Raw genomic sequence first — 25,959 nt, 5'->3', positions numbered from 1 at the left:
TCCATCCTGGAGAGGCAAGTGGGACCATGTACAGTGGTTAGATCAGGGCTCGGGAGGGCTGACTGCCTTGCTCATAGGCACAAAGCTGGTAGTGGCAGGGTACCCTGGTCTGATTCTTTGGGGCTACCCAGGTGCCTGACTTGGGCTTCTTATGGTCCCTGATGTCTCTATTGGTCAGTTGCCTAGGGTACCAAAAGAGGGTCTGTCCTTAGTTGCACAACCCATGGCTGTACATACAGGGTCTGTGACAGCCACTGTGCTGATGTACAGAGTTCTTCTCTAAGTTGGTTTGCTTTCATTTTTGCATGTTGGGGAGCCCAGAGTCTTGTGCATGTGAGTTAAGCACTACCAAGCCAGTCTTCCAGGGCACTGGTTTTCTCTTCTGCTGGAGTTGCCAGGTCATAAACAGATCTTTAGATTTTTTGAAAGATTATTTTTATTTGTATGTATGTATGTATGTATGTATGTATGTATGTATATATGTTTGTTTGTTTGTTTGTATGTATATGAACACGTGTGTGCAGGTACCTGACTGGCCAGAAGAGGGTACCCGATCCCTTGGAGCTAGTTTTGCAGGTGATTGTAAGCTGCCTGATGTGCGTGTTAGGAGCTGAATTTCCAGGTCCTCTGTCTTAGTTGCTTTTCTACTGCCCTGACAAAACGCCATGGCCAAGGCAACTTATTAAAAAAAGCATTGAACTGGGGCTATGGTTCCAGAGGGCTAGAGTCCATGGCCATCACAGCAAGAAGCACGGTGGCAGGCAGGAAGGTACAGTGCTGGAGTAGTAGCTGAGAGCTTACATCTGTTCTGCAAGCACAAGGCAGAGAGAGAGAGAGAGAGAGAGAGAGAGAGAGAGAGAGAGAGAGAGAAATAGGAAGATGAGAGAGGGAGGGAGGAAGGGACGGAGGGAGGGAGGGGGGAAGGAAGGGAAGGGAGGGAGGGAAACTGGGAATGACTTGACTTTTGACACCTCAAAGCCCACTCTGAGTCATACACCTTCTCCAAAGAGGTCACACATACTAATCTTTCCCAAACAGTTCCACCAACTGTGGACCAGGCATTCAAATATATGTGCCTGTGGGAGCTGTTCTCATTCATTCAAACACTACAAGCCATGGGTGCTCTTAACTGCTGAGCTATCTCTCCATCCTGGACCCCCATCATAGGGCCTGGAGCAACAGGCATCTGGCTGCCCCTGTTAGAAGAGAACGGCATGAGACTGGGCATGGTGACTCATGCCTGTAACTCCAGAACTCAGGAGGTGGGAGCTAGAAGATCAGAGGTTTAAGGTCATCCTCAGCTACATGGAGTTTGAGGCCAGCCTGGTCTACGGCGAGATACTGATTTGTTTTCAAAGACCAAGAGCTAGAAAAGAAGAATAGGAGGAGGGGATGAGCTGGTATGGGAAAGCTGGAGGACTGTCTTGCAAATTTCATCTCCTCCATCAAGGACTGTGACAGGGAAATGCTTTGTGGGTCCAATAAATTTAATCCCAGGTGCTGAGAGGGGCGTGGGGGGCCACCTTTAGAAAATTCTGGAAAATGAAGCCAGGCCAGGAGGCAAGCTGCTGGAACCTCTCACTAATCACTGACAACTATTGGGTGTGGGGTGCCAGCTATGAGCCTCCTCAGGCCCTCTCAGATCTCGTCTTTACTCAGGGCAGGCAAGGGACATGGTCCCCAGAGGTCAGAGGTCAAAGCCTCCTTTGACCACCACTGGGAGAGGCTCAAGAGGAGGCAGGATCCTGCCCTCAGCAGCCTGATGTTTGGGGCAGAGCTGTGCCCAGCGGGTATAAGCCTGGGCTAGGCTGGGCTGCGAGGCCAGGGTACACAGGGTTGCCAGGTCAGGAGGCAAGGCAGAGGGAAAACGTAACAGAGAATACATCAGTGGCCAACTCTAGGCTCTCACTAGGGGGAGCCTTGGAGTTTAGGGGAATAAGGGAACCCACTTGTGCAATGCCTTGAGAGGTTTGCCTCCTGTGGCAGGACTAGTTTGGAGGAAGGAGTGGAGAGGGCTCTAGAAGATGGTAGGACTAGAATGCATGCCTTGGTACAAACTGAAGAAGCCGGCAAACAAATATGGTACAAATGTTGGCCAGTCCACTCTTTCTGGGGGAAGAGGACACCCTGTGACCTTGTATATGACCTGGGTCTGTCTGGACACGCACTTGGTGGCCCTGGCTGCCAGATGTGGAGTGCTGTAAGATGGAGGTGGGATTGTACTCTCCTGCAGAGGAGAGGCATGCTCGGGATCGGGAAGACTCTGGGGCTGTAGCGGGAGGGAGCAGGCTTAGAGGAGTTCATGGCCTGGGTGGAGAACAGGACCTTGAGTGCTAAGCACTAAGGGCCATTATGGGTCCTTGAGCAGGCAACTGACCCAAAGCAGGCTTTTAGAGTGGGAGTCTTCTGCCAACTGGGGGCTTGGCAGGAAGGGGTGGCCAAGGGATGGCAGGTGGGGTAGTCATCAAGCAGGGGCTTTTTGGGCCCTGGGCCAGATTAGCCTGAAGATATGGAGGATGCACCGTTTTTTATGGCAGACCTGGCCTCCTGCAGGAGGAGAGCTGTGCTCCGAGGGACAACTCCGTATTCTAGCCAGGCCCTAAGGTGGGGCTGGTAAAGATGTCCTAACCCTCCTCCCCCCGGTGTTCTAGTGCTGGGCCCCTCAGGGTTGGCTTGAAGGAGGGGCTGGGGACAGGAACAGACTTGCTTGGCGCTCCTCTGGGGATGCGGAAGTCAGGCATAGCTTTCCACTTAATCACCAAGAGCCTGTTCTTTTCCCTGATGGCCTGAGTGTGTCTAAGAGAGCCTGTGGCCTTGGCAGCAACCTGACCTGAACATTTAGGTCAGCGTCTGCCACCTGGGCCTCTGGCCTGACCAGTGTCCTGCATCAGCCCCAGCTGTTCCGGTGCCCACCCACCCCATGGCCTCCGGTGCTTTGGGATGGAGCATAGCAGGGACACAGATTTGGAGGGCAGACCTGGGCTCACGTAGAACTGAGTATCCTCCCAGAAACAGCCGGTAGAGGAGTCAGATGCTCCTCCAACCCTGTGACCATGAAGTGGAATGATGGCTCAGGAAGCCGGGGCAAGCAGTTGGCCCAAAGCAGGCTTTTGGAGTGGGAAGCTCTCGCTTTGTCTGCCACTGCTGCTGCCTGTAGGTTGATGTTGTTATTACTGTTAGGAAGAGTGTTATGAGGCGTGCCTCCAGTATGCAGTCCAGCTCCCCACTGCTATACTCTGTTTCATGTCCCCAAATGCCATACCCTGGCCCCTGCCTTCCTGTACTCAACCCCATATCTACTTATGGTTCTATTTTGGGAAGAAGTGGGCCCAGAATAGTTTTCCCTGGGCCCTGGATCTGAGCAACTCCAGTCCCTTCTGACTGTCCCCACTGGCTCCCAGGCCCTTCCCCTCCCAAGATAGGTAGTGCTGAGTGACCTCACAGATCATCAGAATGGTGGCAGATGTGATGTCACAGGGTCTTTTTGGCTTCCAAACTGCCCGGATTTCAGACTTCCCCTGGGACAAGAGCAGAGAGAGCTGGCAGGCTAGAGCTGAGGGTTTGAAGAGTTCTGGACAGAATGTTCCACTGGAGGCTGAGTCTGCATTCTGCACCCTCCCTCTTGCCCCCGAGCCCTGGGCTCAGGCCGGGGCATCCCCAAGCCCAGCGTTTCCTTCCTCTAAACAGCAGCCCACAGATACATTTTTCCCCCCAACGCAGCCTCCCTGAAGGCCACTAGTGCATTCTACTGTATGATCCCCAGGCAGGTAGGTGTCGCAGCCTCCCAGTCTTCTAGGACATGGCGACTCTGGATCACTCAGCATGTGCACAGGGAGGGGGAGAGGGCATGTGTGTCTGTTGGGGGGGGTATTGAAGAAAGGATATGCAGCTTCCTTACCCACACTGTGGTTCACAGCAAATTCAGGAAGTTCTCCGTTATCTCTCCCACGGCAGTCGCTCCCATTTCCCAGTCTTCCGAGGGAAGACTGTTCCTACTGCTGACCCTAGGCGAGGGTGTGCTGTAACTAGCCTCTAGGGCCCCAAAAGTGGGGTCTCTGCTGAATGGGGCTAGGAAGTGGCTCAATAGGTGAAGTGCTTGCTGTGCAAGCATGTAGACCTGAGTTTAATCCCAACACCAGGTAAAACCAGGCACAGGGGTGCTTGCCTATAATTCCAGCGCTGGGTGGTGACAGGAAGAGCCCTGGGACTTGCTGGCCATCCAGAGTAGCCAAATCAATGAGTTCGATAGAGGGAGATGCATGATGATGATCTCTGGTCTCCATGTATGTGCACTCAAGTGTGTGCATACCTACCTACCCCCCCCCACCCACAATGAATGAGAGACTGAGGGAGCCTGTGAGGACACAGGGCAGAGTTCAAATGCCAGCTCTCTTCCTCTGGGCATCGCGGAGTCTTTCACTGTTTACTTGCCCCATCTGTGAGATAAGTAACACTCACGCCCCAGGATGCTGTGAGGGCTGGTGAGGAAGCAGCAGAGTCTGGTTCCCATTCTCTCGCACACCAAGCTGTTGTTGTTGCTTTAGCCTTGGAAAAAGGTGTCTCTAGATCACAACTGCAAAATGTGAGCAGGCATGGGCTCTCAGGGACAGAGAGACATTGTGCAGGGTGCTAAATGGATATGTGTGGAATGCCGCCTTCAATTTCTAGACCTGAGCTAGCAGGGGTTAGGGACTCCTGTGTGAGGCCAGCATTGTCTTTTGTAGACTCTATGAGACTCAGCCTTATGTAGCTGACTTTGAGATGTCAGCTGACCCCAGGAGAGGGCCAGTGAAGTGAACTTGGCACTGGGCTCTGCAGGACTGGGACAGCTTGGTCCTGCCTTGCATCTTGTTCGAGATACATTTGCACTTCGGTTCCTGTCTGTGGATCAGGGGGCAGGAGGAGGTGGCGTTTAAAGGCCCTCTGGTACATGTCTTGATAGTGGCATATGAGGGTGTATTGTGCTTGCATTCTTGTGTGTGTGTGTGTGTGTGTGTGTGTGTGTGTGTGTGTGTGTGTGTGTGTGCATGTGGCTTAGAAAGGTCCTTCGTGACCTAAAACTAAACAAGATGAAGGTAAAGGCTTTCATATGTCCAGGGTATCTGGGATGCTGCTGTGTTTTCAGTCAATTCTGAGTATGGTTAGGGTATCAGAGAAGGGAACAAGGAGACTGCTCATTCCACAGATATTTCTGGAGAGACCACAGTGTGCTGGGCACTGTTTTATGCTCAGTGTCGACATAGCTCATATTTCAGTGAGAGGCAGGCTTTAAAGATGTTAGTAAATATAAAATAGAGTGTTGGAGAACAATGTGTTCTAAGAAGAAAAATCAGGGATTAGAGAGATGGTGCAACAGTTAAGAGCACTTGCTGTTCTTGCAGAGGACCTGGGTTCAGTTCCTAGCACCCATATTCAGTGACTAGTAAACCCAGTTCTAGGTGATCTGATGCCCTCTTCCGGCCTCTACAGGCACTTGCACACAAGTGGTACACACATGTATATTCAGGCGCATACACATACAAATAAAATAAATAAACACCACTCTTTCTAAGACTAAAATAAACTGGGGAGGGTTTGTGTGTGTATGCGTGCGTGCATGCGTGTCTGCCTGTTTGCATGGGGACTTGCACTTGAGGTGTAATCAGGACCCCACGGTTCTTGGAGGCTGCTACTTTTGAGTCCCCAGCTGCCCTGGAGAGTTTCTGAGAGCTTCCCCACTGTACCATGTGAGCTTGGTCAGCCTTAGCTGACTCTGCCCAGCTGGGACTGGTCCCTGCACTTTTCCATTCTCAGGCAGTCTAGGGTTGGTAGTTGGTAGTTAGCCCTGGAGAACTAGGGTACAAGGGATGCATGCATGCTGCGCTGGGGTATGAACTCTGCAGGGCAGTCTGGGTGTTTGGAAATTTTTAGCTCCTCAAGAGACATGTGGGACAGTGTGTTGAAGGCATCTGACTGCTGGCAATTCTTGCATGTGGCTGGCCTCCAGCTGGCAAGGAAAAGGGGTGGGGGCAGAAGGGACAGTGCTCAGATGATCCCTGGCAGGAAGGGTGCATTTCTCCCACTCTGCTGAGGCCTGTGGTTTTATACTAAGCTTCATGGCTCAGAGAAGGCTGGGCACGGGTCTGAGTAAGGCAGGGTGGGGCGGGCCTCCATGTTATAGGGGAACTCCAGAGTGAGAGGGTAGCTGTAAGGACTAGCCTATGCTGGGAGCCAGGTCCTCTTCATAGGGGACCTTGATTCCATCCGCTCAACATGTAATTACCCCAGGCAGCCATGCAGGGTGGGCAGCAAGGATGGGCAACCTGCTTCGGGTCACCCTGCTGACAGCAGAGTCAGGGTGTGGGCTGGGCTGTCTGCTCTTAGAACCATCTAGGACCCTGTGGGAGATGCACATTTCTGGTCCCTACAGTATGTGATGACTCAGAACTTCTGGGTAGGTGGGACACCCAGTGCCAATAATAGCCTTTCAGGTGGTCACAGTCCCCTCTTGGAGTGGCAGACAGAACTCTGGGGATGGTGGAGAGGTGAGCTTGGCTTTGGAAGCTCCTGTCCCCCTCCCCACCCTGTTCACTCTTCTCCACACTTTTACGATGAAGCTCTTGTGTTGACTGGGGGAGGGAGGGGAGGGATGTTCATCCATGCATGTTTATTGATGGCCCATTTCTGGTCTCCTGGTTCCTGGCATGAGGGGGTTTCTACTGAGTTGATCAAAAATGTCACTGTGAAACTGGGCATTGGTGGCGCACGCCTTTAATCCCAGCACTTGAGAGGCAGAGACAGGCAGATCTCTGTGAGTTCGAGGCCAGCCTGGTCTACAAAAGCTAGTTCCAGGACAACCTCCAAAGCAATACAGAAAAACCCTGTATTGAAAACAAACAAACAAAACAAAACAAAACAAAAATGTCACTATGATTACTTTGGATGAAGGTAGACCCAGAATCCAAAATCAGGGCTGGAGTTAAGAGCATGTATTGCTCATGCAGGAGACCAGACAGAGTTCAGGTCCCAGTATTCCTTTGGAATGGCTTACAACCACCTGTAAATCCATTTCCTGAGGTCTGGTGCCACCGGCCTGCATGGGCTCCTGCACTCATGCCAACAGATCCACAGGTGGATATACACACATGCACATACTTACAATAATGAAAACAAATTAACCGTGGTTGGAGGAATGCATTGTATAGGGCCAGATAAGACCATTCCTTTAGGAAGGCACAGCTGGGGAGGCCAACCGGATACCACATGGGTGTAATCAGGCTTCCTAAAGGAGGGGAGCCACCAAGGAAGAGTAGAGGGCACAGTGTGGAGTGAGTGTGCTGTGGTGTGGTGTGGTGTGGTGTGTGTGTGTGTGTGTGTGTGTGTGTGTGTGTGTGTGTGTGTGTGTGTGTGTGTGTTCGTGTGTATGTATACCATAGGTACCTAGGGTGGAGCCAGCAGCAGGTCACTGGGAGCTGGGATTTGGGCAGTGTTTGGCAGGCAGGTTCTGACCCCAAGAGTCCATGCTCTTGGGCATCTCTTGTAGCTTCTATCTGTTTCCTGGGGCTAACAGGCCAAGGTGGTCCCTGCCTCTGTGGATTCTTGTCCTGGATAGACACAGTGGAGGTGAAAACACTGACTAGCTGGAGCAAGAGTGCTTTATCCTGTTGTCCTCATTTACTGAGTGGTCTGAGGCTTGCATGGGCACCGAGTGTGGGCCCTTGGTAGGCTGGAACTGGATGGCTCCATGACTAATGAGACTATGTGTCATTTTGCAAATGCTGCTTCCCCAGCTTGGGACCAGCCAAATGATGTCTTGAAGCTTGGGACTGTGCCTTGTTACCACCCTGACTGCCAGCCTCGAAGGCAGCTGTGCCAGTATTTCTGTGAAGCTCACACTATTTTCTGGTTTTGTCCCTAGCCCATCACCACGGAGAGCGTACCCAAGAATGTAGTGGACGTGGTGAGTGACAACAGGGGCAGAATGAGGAGGCCAGTGCTGGGAGGGGCTTGCAGGGAGGTGGGTTTAGAGATGGGGGAGGGGTTGGATCCTGGAGAAAGGGGTGTTGATGATCTTGGAACCTATGCCCAGCCATGGGCTGCACGAATGAGGCTAACAGAGAGGGAGCAGGGTGGGGCTGTGGAGGAGATCAGTGAGTAAGCCTGTCTGCAAGAAATATGTTAAATGTCTCAGGCCTGTAAACCTAGAATCCGGAAGGCTGAGGCAGGAGGGTTACCCTCAGTTTAGATCAGCCTGGGCTACATAGTGAGAGCTCTTTCAAACAAACAACAACAAAAAGGGAGGCCCTGGGGTAACCCCTCAATCAGGGGCATGCCTGTGCAAGCATGAACAGTTAAGACCTCCAGAACATTCTGACCTCCAGAAACCATCTGGGAAAAGAAGCCCAGTGTGATGGCACATGGGCTGGGGAGGTAGAGACAGGGGTCCTGTAGGTCTTGCTGGTTAGCCCAGCCTGTTGTTGACAAGTCCTAGGTTAGTGAGAGACCCTGTCTCAAATGCCAAACTTGCTTGAGAAGGTAGGAAGAGAACATGACCTATCTGTTTTAGTAATGCAGGTTTGCAAAGGTGATCCACATACATGTGCATACACACACACACACACACACACACACACACACACACACACACTCACACTCACACACTTGCACACATAAAGAGGGCATGAGAGAGGAAGGGTATGAGAAAGCTGGGCAGACTTCACACCAATCTTTCGAACTACATTAGCAGAGTTTCCTCCAGGCTGGATGGAAGAGGATGAATGGGTGTGGGAACTCTGCAATGGGGGAAACTGAGGCTAGAAGTGTTGTTGGATGGGAAAGGCCTTCTTGAAACCAGATGCTGGAAGCAAAGGCCCTACCTGTGGGGAGGGAAAGCCTGTCTGGTCCTTAGCTTTCTCATTTTCAAAATGGAGTAACAGTGTCCCACATGGGTGGGCCCAAAGGAGAGGGTTTACCTTTCTCTGACCGGCCTTTGTGTGGACAAACAGGTGCTACTCTTTCACCCTCCACCCTGACTCCAGCAGGTAGGAATTCTGGAACCTTGTATTGTTCATCTTGCCCCCTCTCTCTGACAGCCTCTTCTCTGCCTACAGGGGGAAGGAGACTGCAGGGGTGGAAGCTCTCCGAAAAGCCCCCAGGAGAGTGTGAGTATAAGGAGGGCAGGGCCGAGACTGCTCCCAAGGGTAAAGCAAGGGTATCAAGCAGGAGAGGGGTGGTGCCCTTAGCCAACCCTCTTGAAGGGGGCTTGGCTGTAGCATTGGAGAAAGAGGCCCATGAAGTCAGTTGTTAGGTTCAGGCTTGGCCTGGTCTTCGTCACTGTACCATGGCAGTTCTGGGTAGGCGAGGAACAGAGAGGCAGATCTGAGAGCTAGGCTTGGTGGAAGGCAGGCTTGGAAAGGGTGAGGGAAACAGGGCTCTTAAGGTTCCCCTACATCCTGGAGACACTGTTGGGGTGCTTGCCTAGAGCCAGGAGTCTTGGGAAATGGTGACTGCTGTGTGACTTTCCTGCCTCTGACACAGGACACTGGAAGAGGGTTATCTGGTCCTGGTTCATTTTGTCTTTAGTTTCACGAGGGCGGTCAGGGGACAAGTTCCTTAATCAGAAGGAACCCAGGCGAGGGCACAGGAGCCCCTGATCTCTGTTCGGGCTGGCTTGTCTCTACACCCTGGCAGGTCCCACAGAAGACACTTCACCTTCCTCAGGTCTTTTCTGCCCTGTGCCCCATGCTGGCCCCTCCGTCCGCTGCAGGCCTGGAGAGGAACAGGGAGTGGTTTTGGCGGTTGGCACAGGGGGAGCTGTTGATGGCACGAGGCCCTATCATCTGACAGCTGCCTGGCCTCTGGTAGGGAGGGCCCCGCAGGGAGGGGTTGAGCTGTAGCAGCTCCCGAGGGTGGCCCACCAACACTGCTGCACCATCCTGGGCCGCCATAGGCCCAGCACTAAGGCGTGGAGCTGTCTAGGGGCCGCGTGGACTCCTAGGTTGGGGGAAGGCTCTGTGGAGGTATGTGAGGATTCCTGTTCACCGGTACTCAGGACGCTGCTGAGAATTTAGGTTCGTGTGTATTATTGCAAAGGATGAACTAGCTTGAGACACTTCCAGCTATGATGGGTGCTCAGTAAACATTATCTGGTCTTACTGCCATTATTTCTTTTAGGGGCCAGGGACTAGGCTGGGAGGTTGTATGCTTTCATGACAAGGTATGTGTCAGATGCTGTGGCTCCATGTTATAGATGAGGAAACAGAAGCTAGAGGTATCCCTTGAATGTCTGTGGATACATGTCATCCAGGACTCTTTCTTTTTGGTTTTTCGAGACATGGTTTCTCTGTGTAGCTTTGGAGCCTATCCTGGCACTTGCTCTGGAGAACGGGCTGGCCTTGAACTCACAGGGATCCGCCTGCCTCTGCCTCCCTAGTGCTGGGATTAAAGGCAAGTGCCACCAACAGCCGGCATGTTTTTTTGTTTGTTTGTTGTTTGTTTGTTTTTTTGTTTGTTTGCATCCAGGACTCTTAACCCTTGGGATAAAGTGGCCTCCGAATCATTGCTTTCAGTTGGTGTTCTGGGTGTATTTAGAAGTTCATGCTAGGACTTCTGACCCTGCCTTCCTAGCCTGGGCTCTATGGAGTCCATAAACTACAGCCAAACCAGGAGTAAGGTTAGACATCTAGAAGAGCTATTGACCTTGAGGGTATGTTTGACCTTGGTCGTATGGAAGGAAGAGGTGGCCACTTAGTTGTGGTTGATGGTATCTTGTTTTAGTTTTCAGGAAAAACATTTGTTGGTGTAGGGCCATTGAATCTACAAGTGGCTGTGTGTCAGGGTGGGTCGGGTACCTGTCTGTAGGTTGGAGGCCAGAGAAAATGAGTCTCACTAAAGGAGTATAGGAGGGGCAAGCAGGAGGGCAGATTCCAGAAGGACCTGCTTGCTGCAGAGAAGTGGACCAGACCTCTGTCATAGGTGGGGTGACCCAGGGCTTTAGTGCTGGTCCCCTGGCTGCCTGGGGCTCTACTGTGCTCTGGGCAGGGGGAAGGAGAAACTGGCTCAGGGCATTAGCCTGTTTGTGGGGTGTTTCCTGCTTCGGCTTCTCCAGACAGTTTCCTCTGATGGAGCTGGTGTGCAGTGGAGGCTGTAGGCTGTAGGCTGTGTCGCACTTTGTTTTGGAAAAATCCAAGTGGTGGGCAGGAAGGTGGGGGGAGGAAGGGGTGTGGCTGCAGGGGCCTGTGTGGGGGGCCTCGACTGAGGAGATGCAGGAATGAAGGGCTGGGCTCTGGCAGCCTCACTCGACCCCTAGTATTCACTGGCAGACCCTCCTCTCAGCTGGGACCCTGGGGACCTAGGTTCAGGAAACAGGTTTTTTTTTTTTCCTCTGTCCTGAGGTGTTTTGTTTGCTCCATGGACCTGAAGGGAAAGCAGGACTTCTCTCAGCTTCTAGCTGCAAACAAGCCCCACCAGGAGATCCAGGGTTTCCTCAGCTCTTGCTGCATGGATATGCTATGGGGAGCAGAAGGTAGCAAATAGTGCAACCCCAGAAGGCAGACCTGGAGCTACTCAGGGACGCCCAAGTTGTGGTCAGCTCCTGCCTGCAGGGGGAACCAAGGAAAAAAGAGCTGGTGCCTAAAGCAGGAAGGATGATGGTTAGTTATGAGTAGGAACATCCTGCCCGTGAGGAAAGACGCTGTTGGAGGAGGCTGTGGAATGCCCTTCATGGAGGGAGGCCTTTCTGCAAAGGAGAGACGTGTTTGAGAGATGAGGATAAGGGAGACTGTTTGGTGCTTAGGGAGCTGGATCAAAAGTTCTATTATTGGTCTGTCTTGGGAGGAGCTAGAAGGAAGTTAAGAGTTTCGAGATTCCCTAGAGGGGAAAAGAATGGGATTCCAGGCAGGAATTTATTTTCCATTTTAAAATAAACCTTCCCTAGGGACTCCAAGTAAGGCAGGTAAAAGATTGCAGATCCCTGTGCTGTACCCATTTTACGGATGAGTATATGAGACCAAGCCACTATGACTCTTCCCCAGGTGGGTTGACAATTACCTTCACTGCACAGAATTAGGGTGAGGCTTGGACTTCTCCACATCTCCCCCAGGAGCCCCAGTGAATGTTTAACCTTTGAGGGCATGTCCACCATGAGGGGACACAGAGCTCACTCCAGGCCTCAACTTACCTTGCTATCTCATAGAGAATCACCGGGCTGGCTAGAGCACCTGTTTGCTCCTGGTTGCCCCTTTACTGTTCTCCTGTGCTCACGATGCATCCACAGTCCCCGTGCAAGCCTGCTTTCTGCCAGCAAGGGTCATGTGTCCCCAAACCTTGCAGAAAACAGGAAGCCCTGTTGGTGTGAGTGCAGCCCAGCCCTGTGATTCATCAGGGGGTGACAATCCAGCTGTTGGTCCCTAGTCCCTGCCCAGGACAGCTTCCCCTGTGCATCTCTGCCCCAGACACCCTGCTCTTGAGTGCCTGGACCTTTCTTATCACCTCTGGAGGTGGCAGGGCCAGACTCTGTTTGGGCCAAGTATTTATCTTCCAGGCGGGAGTCAGGAATGTGGAGTGTTATAACATTGGCCAGAGGGTGGTGGGGAACTGGACCGGGAGCCTGGTCTCTGGGTCCTGTGCATCCTTCGCCAGTGCCTTTGGAGGCTCCCAGCTCTGCTTGGCTCTCCAGTTCCTTCATCAATCCTGGCTCAATTGGTCCATTGTTTTCTTCCAGCTCCTTGCTTGTGCCTTGCCCTGATCATGGCTGCACTGTAAGCCTTGGCTAAGTTGTGGCTTCCAGTTGTTTGAAGCAGCTGTGGTGGCTTCCTTCAAGAGTGGCTGTGGATCCATAGCAGATGAAACCCTAGGGGCTATTTATAGCTGGGTGGCCCTAGAGCCTGGAGCATGGCCCAGGGCCTGAGGAGAGTCAGGGCCTCCTCATCAGAGACCAGTGCAATGGGATGGATGAAGTGTTGGCTTTCTGTGTGCTTTGGGGTGGAGAGTTTTGGAACAGCCTAGCTTAGGGTTTGAAAACCAAACACCCTGGTCCCCGCCTCTACTGCCCTGGCCTGACTCACACAACCCCAAGTCCTAGGGCAGGAAATGCTGAGCAACTGAGAATCCTTCCTTCTGACAGCGCTGTTTGGCTCCTCCTTGCACTGAGTTCTGCTGAGCCCTGAGCAGCCCCACTGTGGCAGGGTGGCCAGCCCTCCTGCATCCAGGGGCCCCGACTCTGAACTCCATGGGGAGCTGGACCTCAGAGCCCAACACTCTGAATATTGGGTGCAATACCCTCCACTTGGGTTCCGTGGCCAAGCCCAGGTCAGAGTTCGAATCCTGCTCTGTCATCAATTTCCCAGGGATTCAGGGGTGAGTCACCATGTGTCTTATGTCCCTGTTCTTTGCAGATGGTGGTCTTGCTGCCTCTAAGGGGAGGCTGCCATTCGGTGGCCAGGAGAGGTGGCTCAGTGGAGCTCAGGAATTCAGAATTGGAGTAGATGGTGGCTGCCGAGGGGGAGGAAAGCAGGTCTTGTTTTTATCATGAGAATGGACGGTTGTCCCTTCCCTTCCAGGAACTTGTCTTTCAGTTCTTCTTAATAAGAGAGTGACAATTAAAGCGACAGCTGCCATTGACACTTAGTGAGGAAGCTCATCTACATGTTTTTGTTTGTTTTGGTTTTTGCTTGCCTATAACAAGCTATTGAGGGCTGGCCTGTCTTTCTGTGACATTCTGGCGACGCTTTACCAGGTTCGGTGGGCTAAGTATCTCCCATGCTGCCCAGAAGGATGCTGGAACCTAGTGCTTTTGCTGGTTGTCATTTGGCTGCCCTGCAAAGTTTTGGTCACCAACTTGGGTCTGTTTGCTTAATTTTGTATCATCAACACCCTGGATGCAGAGCAGGTGAGACAGGATAAGACATGGGGCCTTAGACACGAGGGGTCCTGGATGCCCTCTATAAATTACACACCTGCTGCTCTGTCTTAGCTTTCCACTGATTCATTGACTGAGTGTTGTGGCTTTGAAGGATGGGGAGTGGGGCATGACACTGACAAAGAGGACACAGGCTCAGAGATATCCCTCGAGAGGGGAAACACACCTTGCTTTCCTGGAGCATTGGTGGTTGCTGTCTGTGATCTCTAGTTGAGGTTATTATTATGATGCTTGGTAAGTTAGGGCGGGGTGGGGTTCTGCCAATCCGGCCACTGTTGGTACGTGTATCTCCAGAGCAGGGGAACCAGCCAGGCGGCTGTGTGTCTTTGTATCAGAGATCTCCTCTTTCCAGCTAACCCCGTCTCTCCCACAGCAGGCACTTTTGGTTTTTGTGGCTGCTGTGTTGGGTGTTAGGGTGGCGGGGGTGGAGTTTTGGCCAAGGAGGGGGTGAGGATCTGTGTGTGGCCGTGCCCTGGGCCCCTTTCTGCTCCTCCCTTTCTTTGCTCCCCTATTGTAATACTGTGTCTCCTCTCTTTTCCAGGACTCCATGAGAGTTTCCCCAAGCATCCAGCCACAGCCACAGCCTGTCAGGTACACTTGTCAGAGAGGGAGGATATGGGGTATGGGCATCCTCATGTCCCCTCCTGAGTCCTAAGACTGATGCTGTACAGTCCTAGTGAGAGACCTGGAATTGGTGGCCCTTGGCCGAAATCATTGTGAGTGATAGAACAGACCTTGGGGTGGACTCTGTTTCCCCGCATGAACTCATCAGTCCTTGTAATGGAAATGAAGGTCTGTGTATTGGCAAATGAGTTGCTGAGTGTCTGCAGTGACTTGTTCAAGGTCCCCACTGACCGGAAGTGGCATTTGGGGCCAGGTGCCATCAAGGCCCAGGCTGGTTCTGACTCTGTGGATGAGGTCTCTGATTGTGGGGAGGGAGGACTTTGTAGAGTGATCATTCTCCACACAGGAAAGAGAACACACAGGAAGACTCTAAGCTTTGCCCACACCCTGCCTCTATCTACTTCACCTTCATTCTGAGGCTCCCTGGTTTCTGCCTAGAGCTCCTGTAGACCAAGGTGGTCCTTGTCCCGTCTCCCCCATCCTTTCACTGCTTTGTACACTTAGAGCGGTGATGCCAATCTTGTCCAGCTGGTGGCGCTGTTCAGCCTTTTCTTTCTTCCTGGGACCTACCTAGCCTGATAATGGAACTGATCGGTAATTTGGTCCTGTCCAGTACCCCAGGATGGCCACCTCTGACTCATGCCTGTTGCTTTCCTGGCTCCTCTCCTTCCTCTGCCTCTCAGAGGGAAAGGCTAGAAATAAATGGGCTGGGTTTATGAGTTTTTCTGAGGAGGATGCAGTCCCTTCTTCAGAGCCAGGACCAAAGGACTATGGAGAGTGGAGGGTTCTCAGGTTACCCCTATCAACATTTGGGGTAAGTGTTCAGATGGCATCTGGCCCCTGGGTAGAAATCAGAGCTCTATCCAGCAGCTGCCGGGATACAATAGGCACAAGCAGCCACTGGGATTCAGGTCCAGTTCTAACTGGCTTCTACCCCTGTCATTTCATCAGAGATGAAATGTCTACACCCATTCAGACATCTGGGCCCATGTCAACCCTGGATATTTCTAGGCTCCTTAATGTCCTGGGGCTTTTTGTCACCAAGGCCAGAGGATCTGCTGCTTCTAACCCCCTACAACCCCAACCCCTTACTGCTATAGTATAGTGAAAGTTAGTGAAATAAGGAGTGTTGCCCACCTTGGTTGGGGAGGGAGGCTGAGGTAATAGGTTACATGGGAAGGAGGTACCCCAGTAGGCAACATGAACCCCTCCTCTGGTAGAAAAGCTGTGAGTTTCATGCTCCCCTCACCTTGTGTCCAGGGGAGAGACAGCTGCTGGCACAGGGGCTCCCTACTGTTTCTAGGACCCTCAAACCACTGCAGCACCCTCCCACTTTAGGAATGCGGGGGGGGGGCCTGGACCAAGAATGATCTCTGCTGGGAGAGCTGGGGACAGAGTGCAGGGGTCAGTCTGCCTTAGGGAGGGAGGGTGGAATGTGCCTGGCCTCTGGCTCAGCTTGAGCCCATGTGAGCATATCACCTGAGCTTCCCCTTTCCCCAGGGAGGCCTCCTGTTTTCTCGGTTTGAGTGCATGGAGGTGGCCAGGGCTCTGCTCCAGGATTCTGGGAGCATCGTTACCAGTCACTCTTTCCCTCCTGGATCCTTTTAGAAACTTCCACAGGGGGCTGGAGAGATGGCTCAGAGGTTAAGAGCACTGGCTGCTCTTCCAGAGGTCCCGAGTTCAAGTCCCAGCAATCACATGGTGGTTCACACCATCTATAATGTATTCTGGTGCCCTGTTCTGGCCTACAGTACAGGCATACATGCAGACAGCACTATATACATAATAAGTAAATAAACAAACCTTAAAAAATAAACTTTCATAGTGCGTTAGAGGCAGGGTTGGATTCCTGGGTTCTGACCTGGACCTGTCCTCCTCTCAGTCTCTCTAGAAACATGAGTGTGAGCCGGGCCATGGAGGACAGTTGTGAGCTGGACCTGGTGTATGTCACCGAGCGCATCATCGCCGTGTCCTTCCCCAGCACAGCCAATGAGGAGAACTTCCGCAGCAACCTCCGTGAAGTGGCCCAGATGCTGAAGTCCAAACATGGGGGCAACTACCTGGTGGGTGGGCCTCACCCCTGCTCTTGCTCACCGCCTTTACACCGAGGCTGGCACCCCTTCCCTCGGATGACCTGGGCATCTTGCAAAGCCCAGGTCTTTACTTTATCTCAGAGAGAGTTGATTCTCAGGAGAGCACGTGCAGTTGAGTGTAGCATCTGGAACCATGTGTGTGTTGAGTGTGAGAATGTGTGAGTACCTGTGAGTACATGTGTGAGTGTGTGTGTGTGAGTGCATTGTGTGTATGAGAATGTGTGAGTACCTGTGAGTGTGTGAGTGCGTGTGTAAGTGTGTGTGAGTGCATGTGTGAGGGTGAGAATGTGTGAGTACCTTGAGTGCGTGTATGTGAGTGGGTGTGTGTGGGTGTGAATGTGTCAGTGTGCAGACTCGGAGAAGAGATAAAGACAGTTCCTTATTGCTGAGCCTGCACTGCAAGCCAGGCCCTCCGATAACCTCTTCACTTTCAGAACAGACCCTAGAGAGAGCCGAGGTCTGGCTGGTGGAGCTGCTCTGGGTGGAAGCCCTGGAGTAGACTTGGCCATGTGCAGTTTTGGAGTACCCCGTGGTTGGCTAGAGTCATCAGATGTCAGGGAGGTGGGTGGCAGAGAATCCTCTACAGCAGGAGGGTGACCATTCCTGAAGGGAGGCTCAGGTCCATGTTCTGGGGAGGTATGTGGGGGCTGGGCTGTTGGCACTGAGTCCCTGGGTGCTGCTTGCCATGTTTAGCAGAGCTGCGCTGAGGAGGTTGCACAAGGGTACTGGGGTTTCTGGAACAAATGGTCACACACTACTTGGCTTAAAATGACAGGAATGTGTTCTGGAGGCCTGGCATCTGGTTGACAGTGAGGCCATGCTCCCTTGAATACTGGAGAAAACCGCCTTCCTCGCCTTTTCCCCACTCCTGGCCGCTCCCAGCACTCCCAGGCATTCCCTGGCCTGTGGCCACATTACTCCATTCTCTGCTTCCACCTTCACGTGGCCTTCCTTGTCTGTTTCTCCTCTGGTCCTAAGGACATTGGTTGTTGGTCTTAGGATCAGCCTGGGTCAAAAATATCTCCTAGCAGGATCCTCGACTCGGTCCAAAGGTCCCAGATTCTGAAATTCTCAGTGGACGTGTGTTTTGAAGGCCTCTCTAACAACCCATCCATCATTTGTACTGAGCACTGTGAATGCCTGGCTTCAAATAACAGAAAGTCCTGGCTTCTCATTCTGGCTCCGTGATAGCTGAATGTATGGCCATTAGTTATGAATCCAGCTCTGTGACATTGTTAATGTCGTTCAGTGTGTTCCTTAACGGGACTGGAAGTATTTGGAGTTCTCTGGCTCCAGGAATACAGAGTTCTAGGATGTCTGTGCTCTGTCGCAGTCCCCCTCCTTCCTGCACATTCTAGGGTCTGTCCCCTCTCCTCCTCAGAGGTGACATAGCAACTGTCAAATTTGTGGTGGCAAGATAGAGGCAGCCAATTCTGCACCGCCCTTCAGGGGGTCAAGGAACATGGGAGACAGGGTAGGCTGTGGGATGTCAGTAGGGCTTCATGTGTTTGAGGGGCTCAGCAGGATGCCTCGTACCTTATGGTAGAAGGAAGGACAGAGAAGCAAGACAGAAAAGTAGTGTTGTGGGATTGGGTCTTAAAGCCAGAGGTGGCTGCCCACTGTCACTCAGCACCAGTGGGCTGGGCTCTATGCCTTCTCATCCCAAGTTTAGGATTCTCCCTTGCAAGGGGTCTGGCTGAGTGTGGCAGCCTCCACCTCTCCTGAGAACTCATCGCTGATTCAGTTGGCCAGCATGTGTTCATGGTGGAAAATTTTCCGTTAGGCGAGAGAGCGTGTCGCAGGTGTCGGCGTCCAAGAGCTCATGGCTTGCTGGTGGCCAGGCTCCTGACAAGCCGGGACAGACTCCCTATTCCTTTCTCACCTCACACTTCCTTTGTCTCTTTCCAGCTATTCAACCTCTCTGAGCAGAGGCCTGATGTCACGAAGCTCCATGCGAAGGTGAGTCTGTGGCTGTTTTAGAATGTCTTGGCCTGGCCTAGCCTGGGGTAGCAGGAGCGAGAACACACCCTCTCTTGTGTAGTTCCATGATAGTTCCAAGTTCAAAGATACCTCAGATCTGCAAAATGGACTATAGTGCCAGCTACTGAAATTTCACAAAGTGGCTTCTGGCCTCATCTGCCCCTAGGGTAGAAATATTATGGGTTTCTGTGAGGGGGGCTGTGGCTATGTCTTTTCTATATAGGCTCCTGTCCCAGGGTTTACTCTGCTTGCTAAAGGAATTGTTAGAGACTTGCAGGGGACCTTGGCTTTCACCCCGGATTCTAGTGCCTGTCAGTGTGGGACCTCAGGCAGGGGACAGACTTCTCTGAGCCTCAGACCATGTCTCTGAAAGTGGACAGCTGGCTTAGGCATGTTGAGTGGATCCAGCCAAATAGTGGCTCTTTTTATTTAGTGTTTTGTGAAGTTAGAGAGGGCTTGAGGAGGGCTGAAGGTCACTGGAAATCCCTGCTTCTGCACACTTCAGACTTTTCTCGGAGACCTGAAAATGAACAGTCTGTGTATCCAGGGTGGTGTGAGCACCAGAGGACCCTTTCCCTTCCTCTGTCATCTGAATCAGTCTTAAATTGACCTCGGAGGGGAACTGGAGGGCTGGGCTCAGGCCTCTCTGGAAGCTTTGAGATCAGTTTCACAGTGTACACCTTGGCTCACACAACACCTCTGGTAGAGGGACATGGCTTGCCTAAGACCCTACTGTGAGCCTGAGTCATGGCCTTTGCTCCCCGAGCCTTGCATCTCAGAAGGACTGTAAGCAGGATAAGAGCAGAGGCCTGGATGCTGGTGTCTGCTCTCATGCTGTGCTGGCTGACTTGATAGCGTCCCCAGGCTTTCCTTTTCTTACTCATGTCTCAACCCCAGGTCCTGGAATTTGGCTGGCCTGATCTGCACACACCGGCCCTGGAGAAGATATGCAGTGTCTGCAAGGCCATGGACACCTGGCTCAATGCAGACCCCCACAATGTTGTTGTTCTGCACAACAAGGTCAGAGTGCAGGCTGCATATATGTGCACATACCTGTATGTGTGTGCATGTACATGTGTGTGCACAAACCCGCCTGCGTGTTAAGATGGTGTGATTGTACTCCCCTACCTGTTTGTGTTTTCCATTCTACAACATTATGGATTCTGCCCAAGAGTGTACCTCCAAGAAATGGGGGCAGGGCAGGAGTTTATATTCCTAGTAGTGGAGGGTGGGCTAGCTTTTCTGACTTCTCCCCTCCAGTCTCCCGCCCCAGTGTTCCCCTTTCTTCAGAACTTCACTCTTCTCTCCAACCCTTGCCTCCTTGGCTTCTGAATGGGCTTTGGACAGCAGAGCTGGTTTGAAAATGATTGTCTTTTTCCTCTTTCAGGGAAACCGAGGCAGGATTGGGGTTGTCATTGCAGCATATATGCACTACAGCAACATTTCAGCCAGGTGAGAGGCCAGCTGTCTTCTATACCAGCTTGTGTCCTCCGGGCATTGATTTGGGGACACCCCTCTTCCACCTACATGCCTACTTGGAGCCAGGAAGTGCCCTCAGATAGAGGAACAGGAGGGATAAGAGGTACAGGAGCTCCCAGAGCTAGAGAAAGTACCCCAGCCTGTGCTTCCCCTGTGTGGAAGACACCCACCCAGCAGTTTTGGGGGCCACTTATCCTCCCTCAGTTGTCTTCTGTTTCCCTGGATGAGCCAGGAAGAAGCCAGCAGGATGTTGCATCAGAATCGGGCCCAGGGGTCAATCTGGAAGTTACCTCAAGCAGGCAGGGTTTTCTTTTTGCCTCAGTATTCAGGAGAAAGAACAGGAACCAGCCAGTGGGCAGATTCCATTCTGACCCAAGTTAGCACAGATACCCAAGGCTCCTTCATACATCATGGCTGCCCAGAGGTTGCTATGTCCAGGATTATGTTACAGTGGTGCTTGGCGGGATGCAGAAGGCACAGTCCAAGTCCTGCCCTTGCGGGCTGTGTCAGCAGCATCCATGATTGTGACTTTGAAAACACAGAGGCCAGAAGTGACTGGGGGTATGTGGGCAGGGGGACCTGTGGCTATAGAGACCTAAAGGATTCCTGTCAGCCATGGAGGGGAGCTGTGTGTATGAACAAAGGACCTGGAGAGTATAGAGTCAGAAAAGGCTCAGGGCAGTCAGGGTAATAGAGAACAATGGCCTTGCTGGGACTTTGAATTTACTGTAAGAATGATGGGAAGTTACTGGAGCACCAGGGTGATCTTTCTGTGCTCAGAGGACAGGTGGTGTGTTGTGTGGAGGGTATCAGAAACCAGCTCAGCCTTGTATCTGCTGAGTGGGCACCATGGCTGCCAAGCTCTTAATGGGTGTCACATCATCTAATCTCCTTTAAGCCTCATTTGATGAGGGGAATGAGGTTTTATGGAAAGGATTATGTCTCAGGAGCAATTAGTAGTAGTTAGAGATGGGTGCCCAAGCGGCTTTGCTGTAGAGCCCCTGGCTGAGTGCTGCACCATATGGATAGGGCATGCTTGAGGGTCTTAGTTAGGATTTCTGTTACTATAAAAAAGACACCATGACCATCCAACTCTTATAAAGGAAAACATTTAATTGGATGGCTTACAGTTCAGAGGTTATCATCATGGTGAGACATGGCGCTGTGCAGGCAGACATGGTGCTGGAGCAGGAGCTGAGAGTTCTGTATCTTTGATCTACAGGCAACAGGAAGTGAACTGAGACACTGAGAGTAGCTTGAGCATAGGAGACCTCAAGGCCTGTCCTCACAGTGGCACACTTCCTCCAACAAAGCCACACCCACTTCAACAAGGCCACACCTCCTAGTAGTGCCATTCCCTATGAGCTTATGGGGGCCAGTTACATTCAAACTACCACATTGAGCATGTTCTTCCTGAAGGCTTCTCAGTGCAGCATGGTCGGAGGAGGGATTTGTCCTTCCAGGGCAACGAGGGTTGTCTGGGGGGTTGTGCAAGTCTAGGGGAACCTGAGTGAGGGGACAAAGGGCCCTCAGGTGTGGGAGTGGGTTTCTTTGATTATCTGTGTCTCCCCACAGTGCTGACCAGGCTCTGGACCGGTTTGCAATGAAGAGATTCTATGAAGATAAGATTGTGCCCATTGGCCAGCCATCCCAGAGGAGGTGAGTGTCTGGTCTCCAGACCCAGTGTGTGCATTCCCTTTGGTGGACACTGGCCTTGTGCACTCACAGGGGATGAACATCTGCTTAAGTGAGGGTATACCAAGCATAGGTATTAAGACTGTAGTGGCATGGGCATGGCGGTGCCCACAGGTTGGGGTGTCAGTTGGCTTCTGAGGCCTTTAGCAGAAGACAGTCTGTTGTGATGTGACTCTGGAGAAGCAGATGCCTTTGTAAGAAGACACATGCTGTTCTTGGTCTTGGAGGCAGGGTAACTTCAGTGTGTGGATGAACACACATGACACTGATATCCCTAATGCCTGTCCTTGGAGGTCATATATAGCATTATAAGGGGTACCTTCCCTTGGGAGAATTTATAGTATTTTGCTAAGGGTCTCAGCTGGAGTGTATATTAATAGCCTAGAGAGGAAGCAGGATGGATGGAGTCATTCATCACCAAAGTTGAGGAACTCTGCTGTAGCTGTGGGCACTGGGACATCCAGGCTAACAGAGCAGAGTTCCACCCCCCTCCCGAAGCCCGTGGGAGTTGTGGGTTTGTTGAGAGCGATAGGCATCAAACAAGTGACCATCCAGAAGAGACAATGCCAGATAGGAAGCATGAAGAGGGGAGAGAGAGAGCCAGAGCCAGAGAACGGGATACAGAGAGACAGAAACAGGACAGAGAGAGGGGATAGAGTAGAGAGAGGGAAGAGTGAGAAGGCACAGAAGAGAGGGAATAGTGGAGGGGAAAAAGAAAAAGAAGAGAGAGGAGAGAGACAAAAGAGAGAAGACCCAAGTTAAGGGTTTGCTTTAACATTCAGTGATGTAGGGAACTGGATTTTTTCATGGAGACAACCTGGAGTCTCTGGGAGAAGGTGATTTTGAAGCCCTAACTGGAACAGTGGTGATGACCAGGGCACCCTCCTTTTACAGATGAGAAGCCTGAGGTCAGGGTGGGGACAGGGCTGGGGCCACAGTGAGTGGTGGCTGAGCTGGGATATAGGTCCAGGGCTGGGAACCTGGGGCCAGGGGGTGTCTGGAAGTGCTGCCTGCTGCCTTGCAGGGGTCTGCCCATGAATGGCACCTGATTCAATGATATCTGATCCACAGAGGGGAGGAAGGTCAAGGGCAGTGCCAAGGTCAGCTGGTCATGGGGAGGCTATAGCCATGGAAAGCCCTAACCTCGGCTGGAGACCTAGAGAGCAGGAATCCTGGTGTGGCTATGAGTTGTGGGCCTGCTACCCATCTGTGCTGGTTTAGTCCCATTCTCACAGCAAGGACAGGGCATTAAATCTGTCACACAAGGGCGTGTGCGGACAAGCTTCTTATGAGCAATTGCATGCTTGCAAACAGAAGATTGTTGCAGTTGCTAACAGGTGTTTTTTGAAGAAAGTTCAAACCGTCACTGCTAAGAGTGATGGCCGGGCATGGGGCTGGTTCAAAGTGACACATGACGGGGGGGGGAGGTCTTCTGAGTGAGAAGGGTGAAGGAGGGGGCCAAGCCAAGGATAGAGTTCTGCACATAGCAGGCAGGAAAGCTGGAGGCTAAAGGCCTTCTTGGCTTCTGTAGCTCCTAGGAACTTAGCTGTAGATTCCAAGGGCCTTTCCTGCCTCTTCACATTGAGGATCCCCACCGTATCTCCACATCCCCACCTTGCTTATCTGGATGGGATCTGCAGTCACTGCTGGGGACCGTTACTGCCTTTGTAGTTGGAAGCCCAGATAAAAGCGCCTGAGTACTCACCAGGCACCCAGGAGCCCAGCCCTGTGCGGCAGTGTGCCCTCACTGCCTGCCTGCCTCCTAGAAGCCACCAGCACTGGTCTGAGGCTCTTCCACAGGCTGAAGCACTGCAAGCCATGCACCGGCTCCTGGGGTTGTGGCACACACACACACACACACACACACACACACACACACACACACACACACACACACACACGTGACAACACGGTCTCAGTCACCTTTGACCCTGAAGGTAACAGTCTACTTACTAATAGGAATGTGGGCCATTACTGTGTCCCACTGTCGCTTGGAGAAGGTGGGATGAATGGTTTATGTAATGCTGAGCAGCAGAGACCTGGGCTCACCTAGTCAGAAAGAGAAGTCCAAGGGATTCCTCACATGCCCACATACCATGCAGTTGTCATGTGAATTTGTCTGCTTGCCTTATCAGTGTCTGCCCACAGCTCCCTTGGGCCACTGTATTTGTTGGGTGGCGGCAGGCCAGGCTCTCCACACACATGAGAAAGTGCGGCTGTTGGTTTCCGGAACGTTCCTTGCCACTTTCCCTCTGCTTTCTTGTCAGTGTTGCTTACAGCGAGCCTGGCAGTTGGAGAGGGAAGAGCAAGGAATGAGAGGGAGAGGCTTTGCCTGTAGCTTACCCATTCACTGTCACCGCCCTCAGACTCATTGTCCCCAGAACACAGACACATCCTGTTGGCCTGGTCAGGAGATCTGATGGGAACCTGCCATTCCAGGTTTCCGGTTTGAGTTAACGGGCCAGGGGGGCTGGGCAGGGCCCTGAATAGGAGCTGGCAATGCCCATCAGATTATCTTGCTAGGGGAGGCTGAAAAGGCCCCACCCAGGCTCAGGGACTGGACCTGGAGGAGGGCCAAGGGACCAAGAGATGGGGGGGGGGTTTGTCCTGGTGTCATAATTGGAGTCTGACCCTCCTGAGGAACTATTGGCTCTTGTAGAGCACCAGACTGCATCTGATTGGTTTGTCTCATTCAACCTGCTTCTCTAGAGAATCAGAAAGGAGGGAATGACAATCAGTCAGTAGCAGAGGACTGATTTGTGGTTCAGGAGATGCTTTGGGGTCTAGGCTTCTCTCTGTCTCTCTCCCATCCCCTGCTTTGTGTAATCTTGCTGTGTCACAACCTTTTCTGGACCTGATTTTCCCTCTCTGTTCAGAAAGAAAGGAGATGGCATGGTCCTTCCATTCTACCAGCGAGATCTTTATTTAAAGAACTGGAAATTGCTGGAGCTGGTGATGTAGCTTCCTGTGTTGAGGACTTAGCATGCAGGAGACACACACACACACACGCACGCACGCACGCACGCACGCACGCACACACACTCCGCAAGCAAACAAAATCCCCAAAGAAACAAACTAAAAACCCAACTACAAACCAATCTAGAGACGGGATGCTTATTGGAAGTTAATTATCTCAGATCCTGAGTAAAGAAGTTAATATAGGAAACTCCATGCATTCAGTGGGAAATAAATATTATTAAGCATTTACTGTTTGCTGTGTGGCTGGGTGTGTGTGTCAGAATCAGGGCCTAGTGTAAGTTTACAGTGAGAATAGTCGTCAGCTGGGTTGGGCCCAGTTAGGGGTGTTTGGTTGGGCAGCATGCTTTGTGCAGTTGTAAGCTGCTAAATTGTCCCTGCCAAGGATGATGTGGTGTGATGCCTGGCTTGGGAGCGAGGAAGGAAAGATATGCTCATGTTCACCAGCAGGGGGTGCCAGAGAATGCCAAGTGGGCTCTAGGCTCTGCAATTTTTTACTTTCTTTGCTTCCTGGGGCTCAGCGAGTCTGGAGGCCTGCACTGGCTGGGAAAACTCAGCTGCTGTGGCCTGGGTGGGTGCATGCTCCAGGGGGGTGAGGGTAGATGGAAGCCTAGGGTGGTGTTCTCGAAGTAAGAGTGAATGGATAGGATAGATAGATAATGTGGGTTGCTGGATGAGTAGTTTGGATGGACAGGTGAAGGGATGTGTAGATGGCTGGGTGGACAGAGGCCCTTCCCTGATGCTCCCCTGTCCCTGTGCAGGTATGTGCACTACTTCAGCGGCCTGCTCTCTGGCTCCATCAAAATGAACAACAAGCCCCTGTTTCTGCACCATGTGATCATGCATGGCATCCCCAACTTTGAGTCTAAAGGAGGTACCTGCCCATCCCCTCCCTCCGGCCTCTGTCTCCTTCTCGGTGGTCTGGGGTGGTGAGCCATACGCTATGCTGTAGTGTCATCTAGTCTCATGTCGGGCTCTCAGCAGAGCTTCACCCTGTTCCTCTGCAACATGGTGTCGACACCTGGCCGTGCCTAGTGGCAGAAGACACTGGGGGAGGCATTTTTGTCTACTTAAAACGCCTTAGAAATGAAGTTAGTCTTTCTTCCCATTCTCCCTTCCTCCTTTTTCTCTTCCTCTTTTCCTCCTTTCCCCTCCCTATGTCCCTCATGTCCCCAACCATTTCTGCTTCTTAGCTCACACCTTCCCCTCTCTGAC

At 52.1% G+C, this 25,959-nt stretch overlaps 1 protein-coding gene across 8 annotated transcripts in view; it reads left to right on the top strand.

The window, feature by feature from the left end:
- Tns1 (tensin 1) overlaps positions 1-25,959 on the top strand; it is a 162,503-nt gene that overhangs the window by 56,048 nt on the left and 80,496 nt on the right. For 6 of the 8 annotated variants that reach the window (XM_035441023.1, XM_035441029.1, XM_035441028.1 and 3 more), the window contains 9 exons: positions 7,898-7,939; positions 9,090-9,140; positions 14,439-14,488; positions 16,404-16,584; positions 18,523-18,573; positions 19,492-19,614; positions 19,982-20,046; positions 21,649-21,732; positions 25,506-25,618. In XM_035441023.1, the coding sequence (XP_035296914.1) occupies positions 14,445-14,488; positions 16,404-16,584; positions 18,523-18,573; positions 19,492-19,614; positions 19,982-20,046; positions 21,649-21,732; positions 25,506-25,618 (661 nt within the window). In that variant the 5' untranslated portion in view covers positions 7,898-7,939; positions 9,090-9,140; positions 14,439-14,444. Of the gene's footprint in view, positions 1-7,897; positions 7,940-9,089; positions 9,141-13,123; positions 13,336-14,438; positions 14,489-16,403; positions 16,585-18,522; positions 18,574-19,491; positions 19,615-19,981; positions 20,047-21,648; positions 21,733-25,505; positions 25,619-25,959 lie in introns of those variants that run through there. The other 2 variants (XM_035441025.1, XM_035441026.1) reach the window with 2 other exon arrangements.

Source organism: Cricetulus griseus, chromosome 2 (genome assembly GCF_003668045.3).
Source record: "Cricetulus griseus strain 17A/GY chromosome 2, alternate assembly CriGri-PICRH-1.0, whole genome shotgun sequence".
Classification (NCBI taxonomy): domain Eukaryota; kingdom Metazoa; phylum Chordata; class Mammalia; order Rodentia; family Cricetidae; genus Cricetulus; species Cricetulus griseus.
This window is presented reverse-complemented; position numbering and strand designations above follow the sequence as displayed.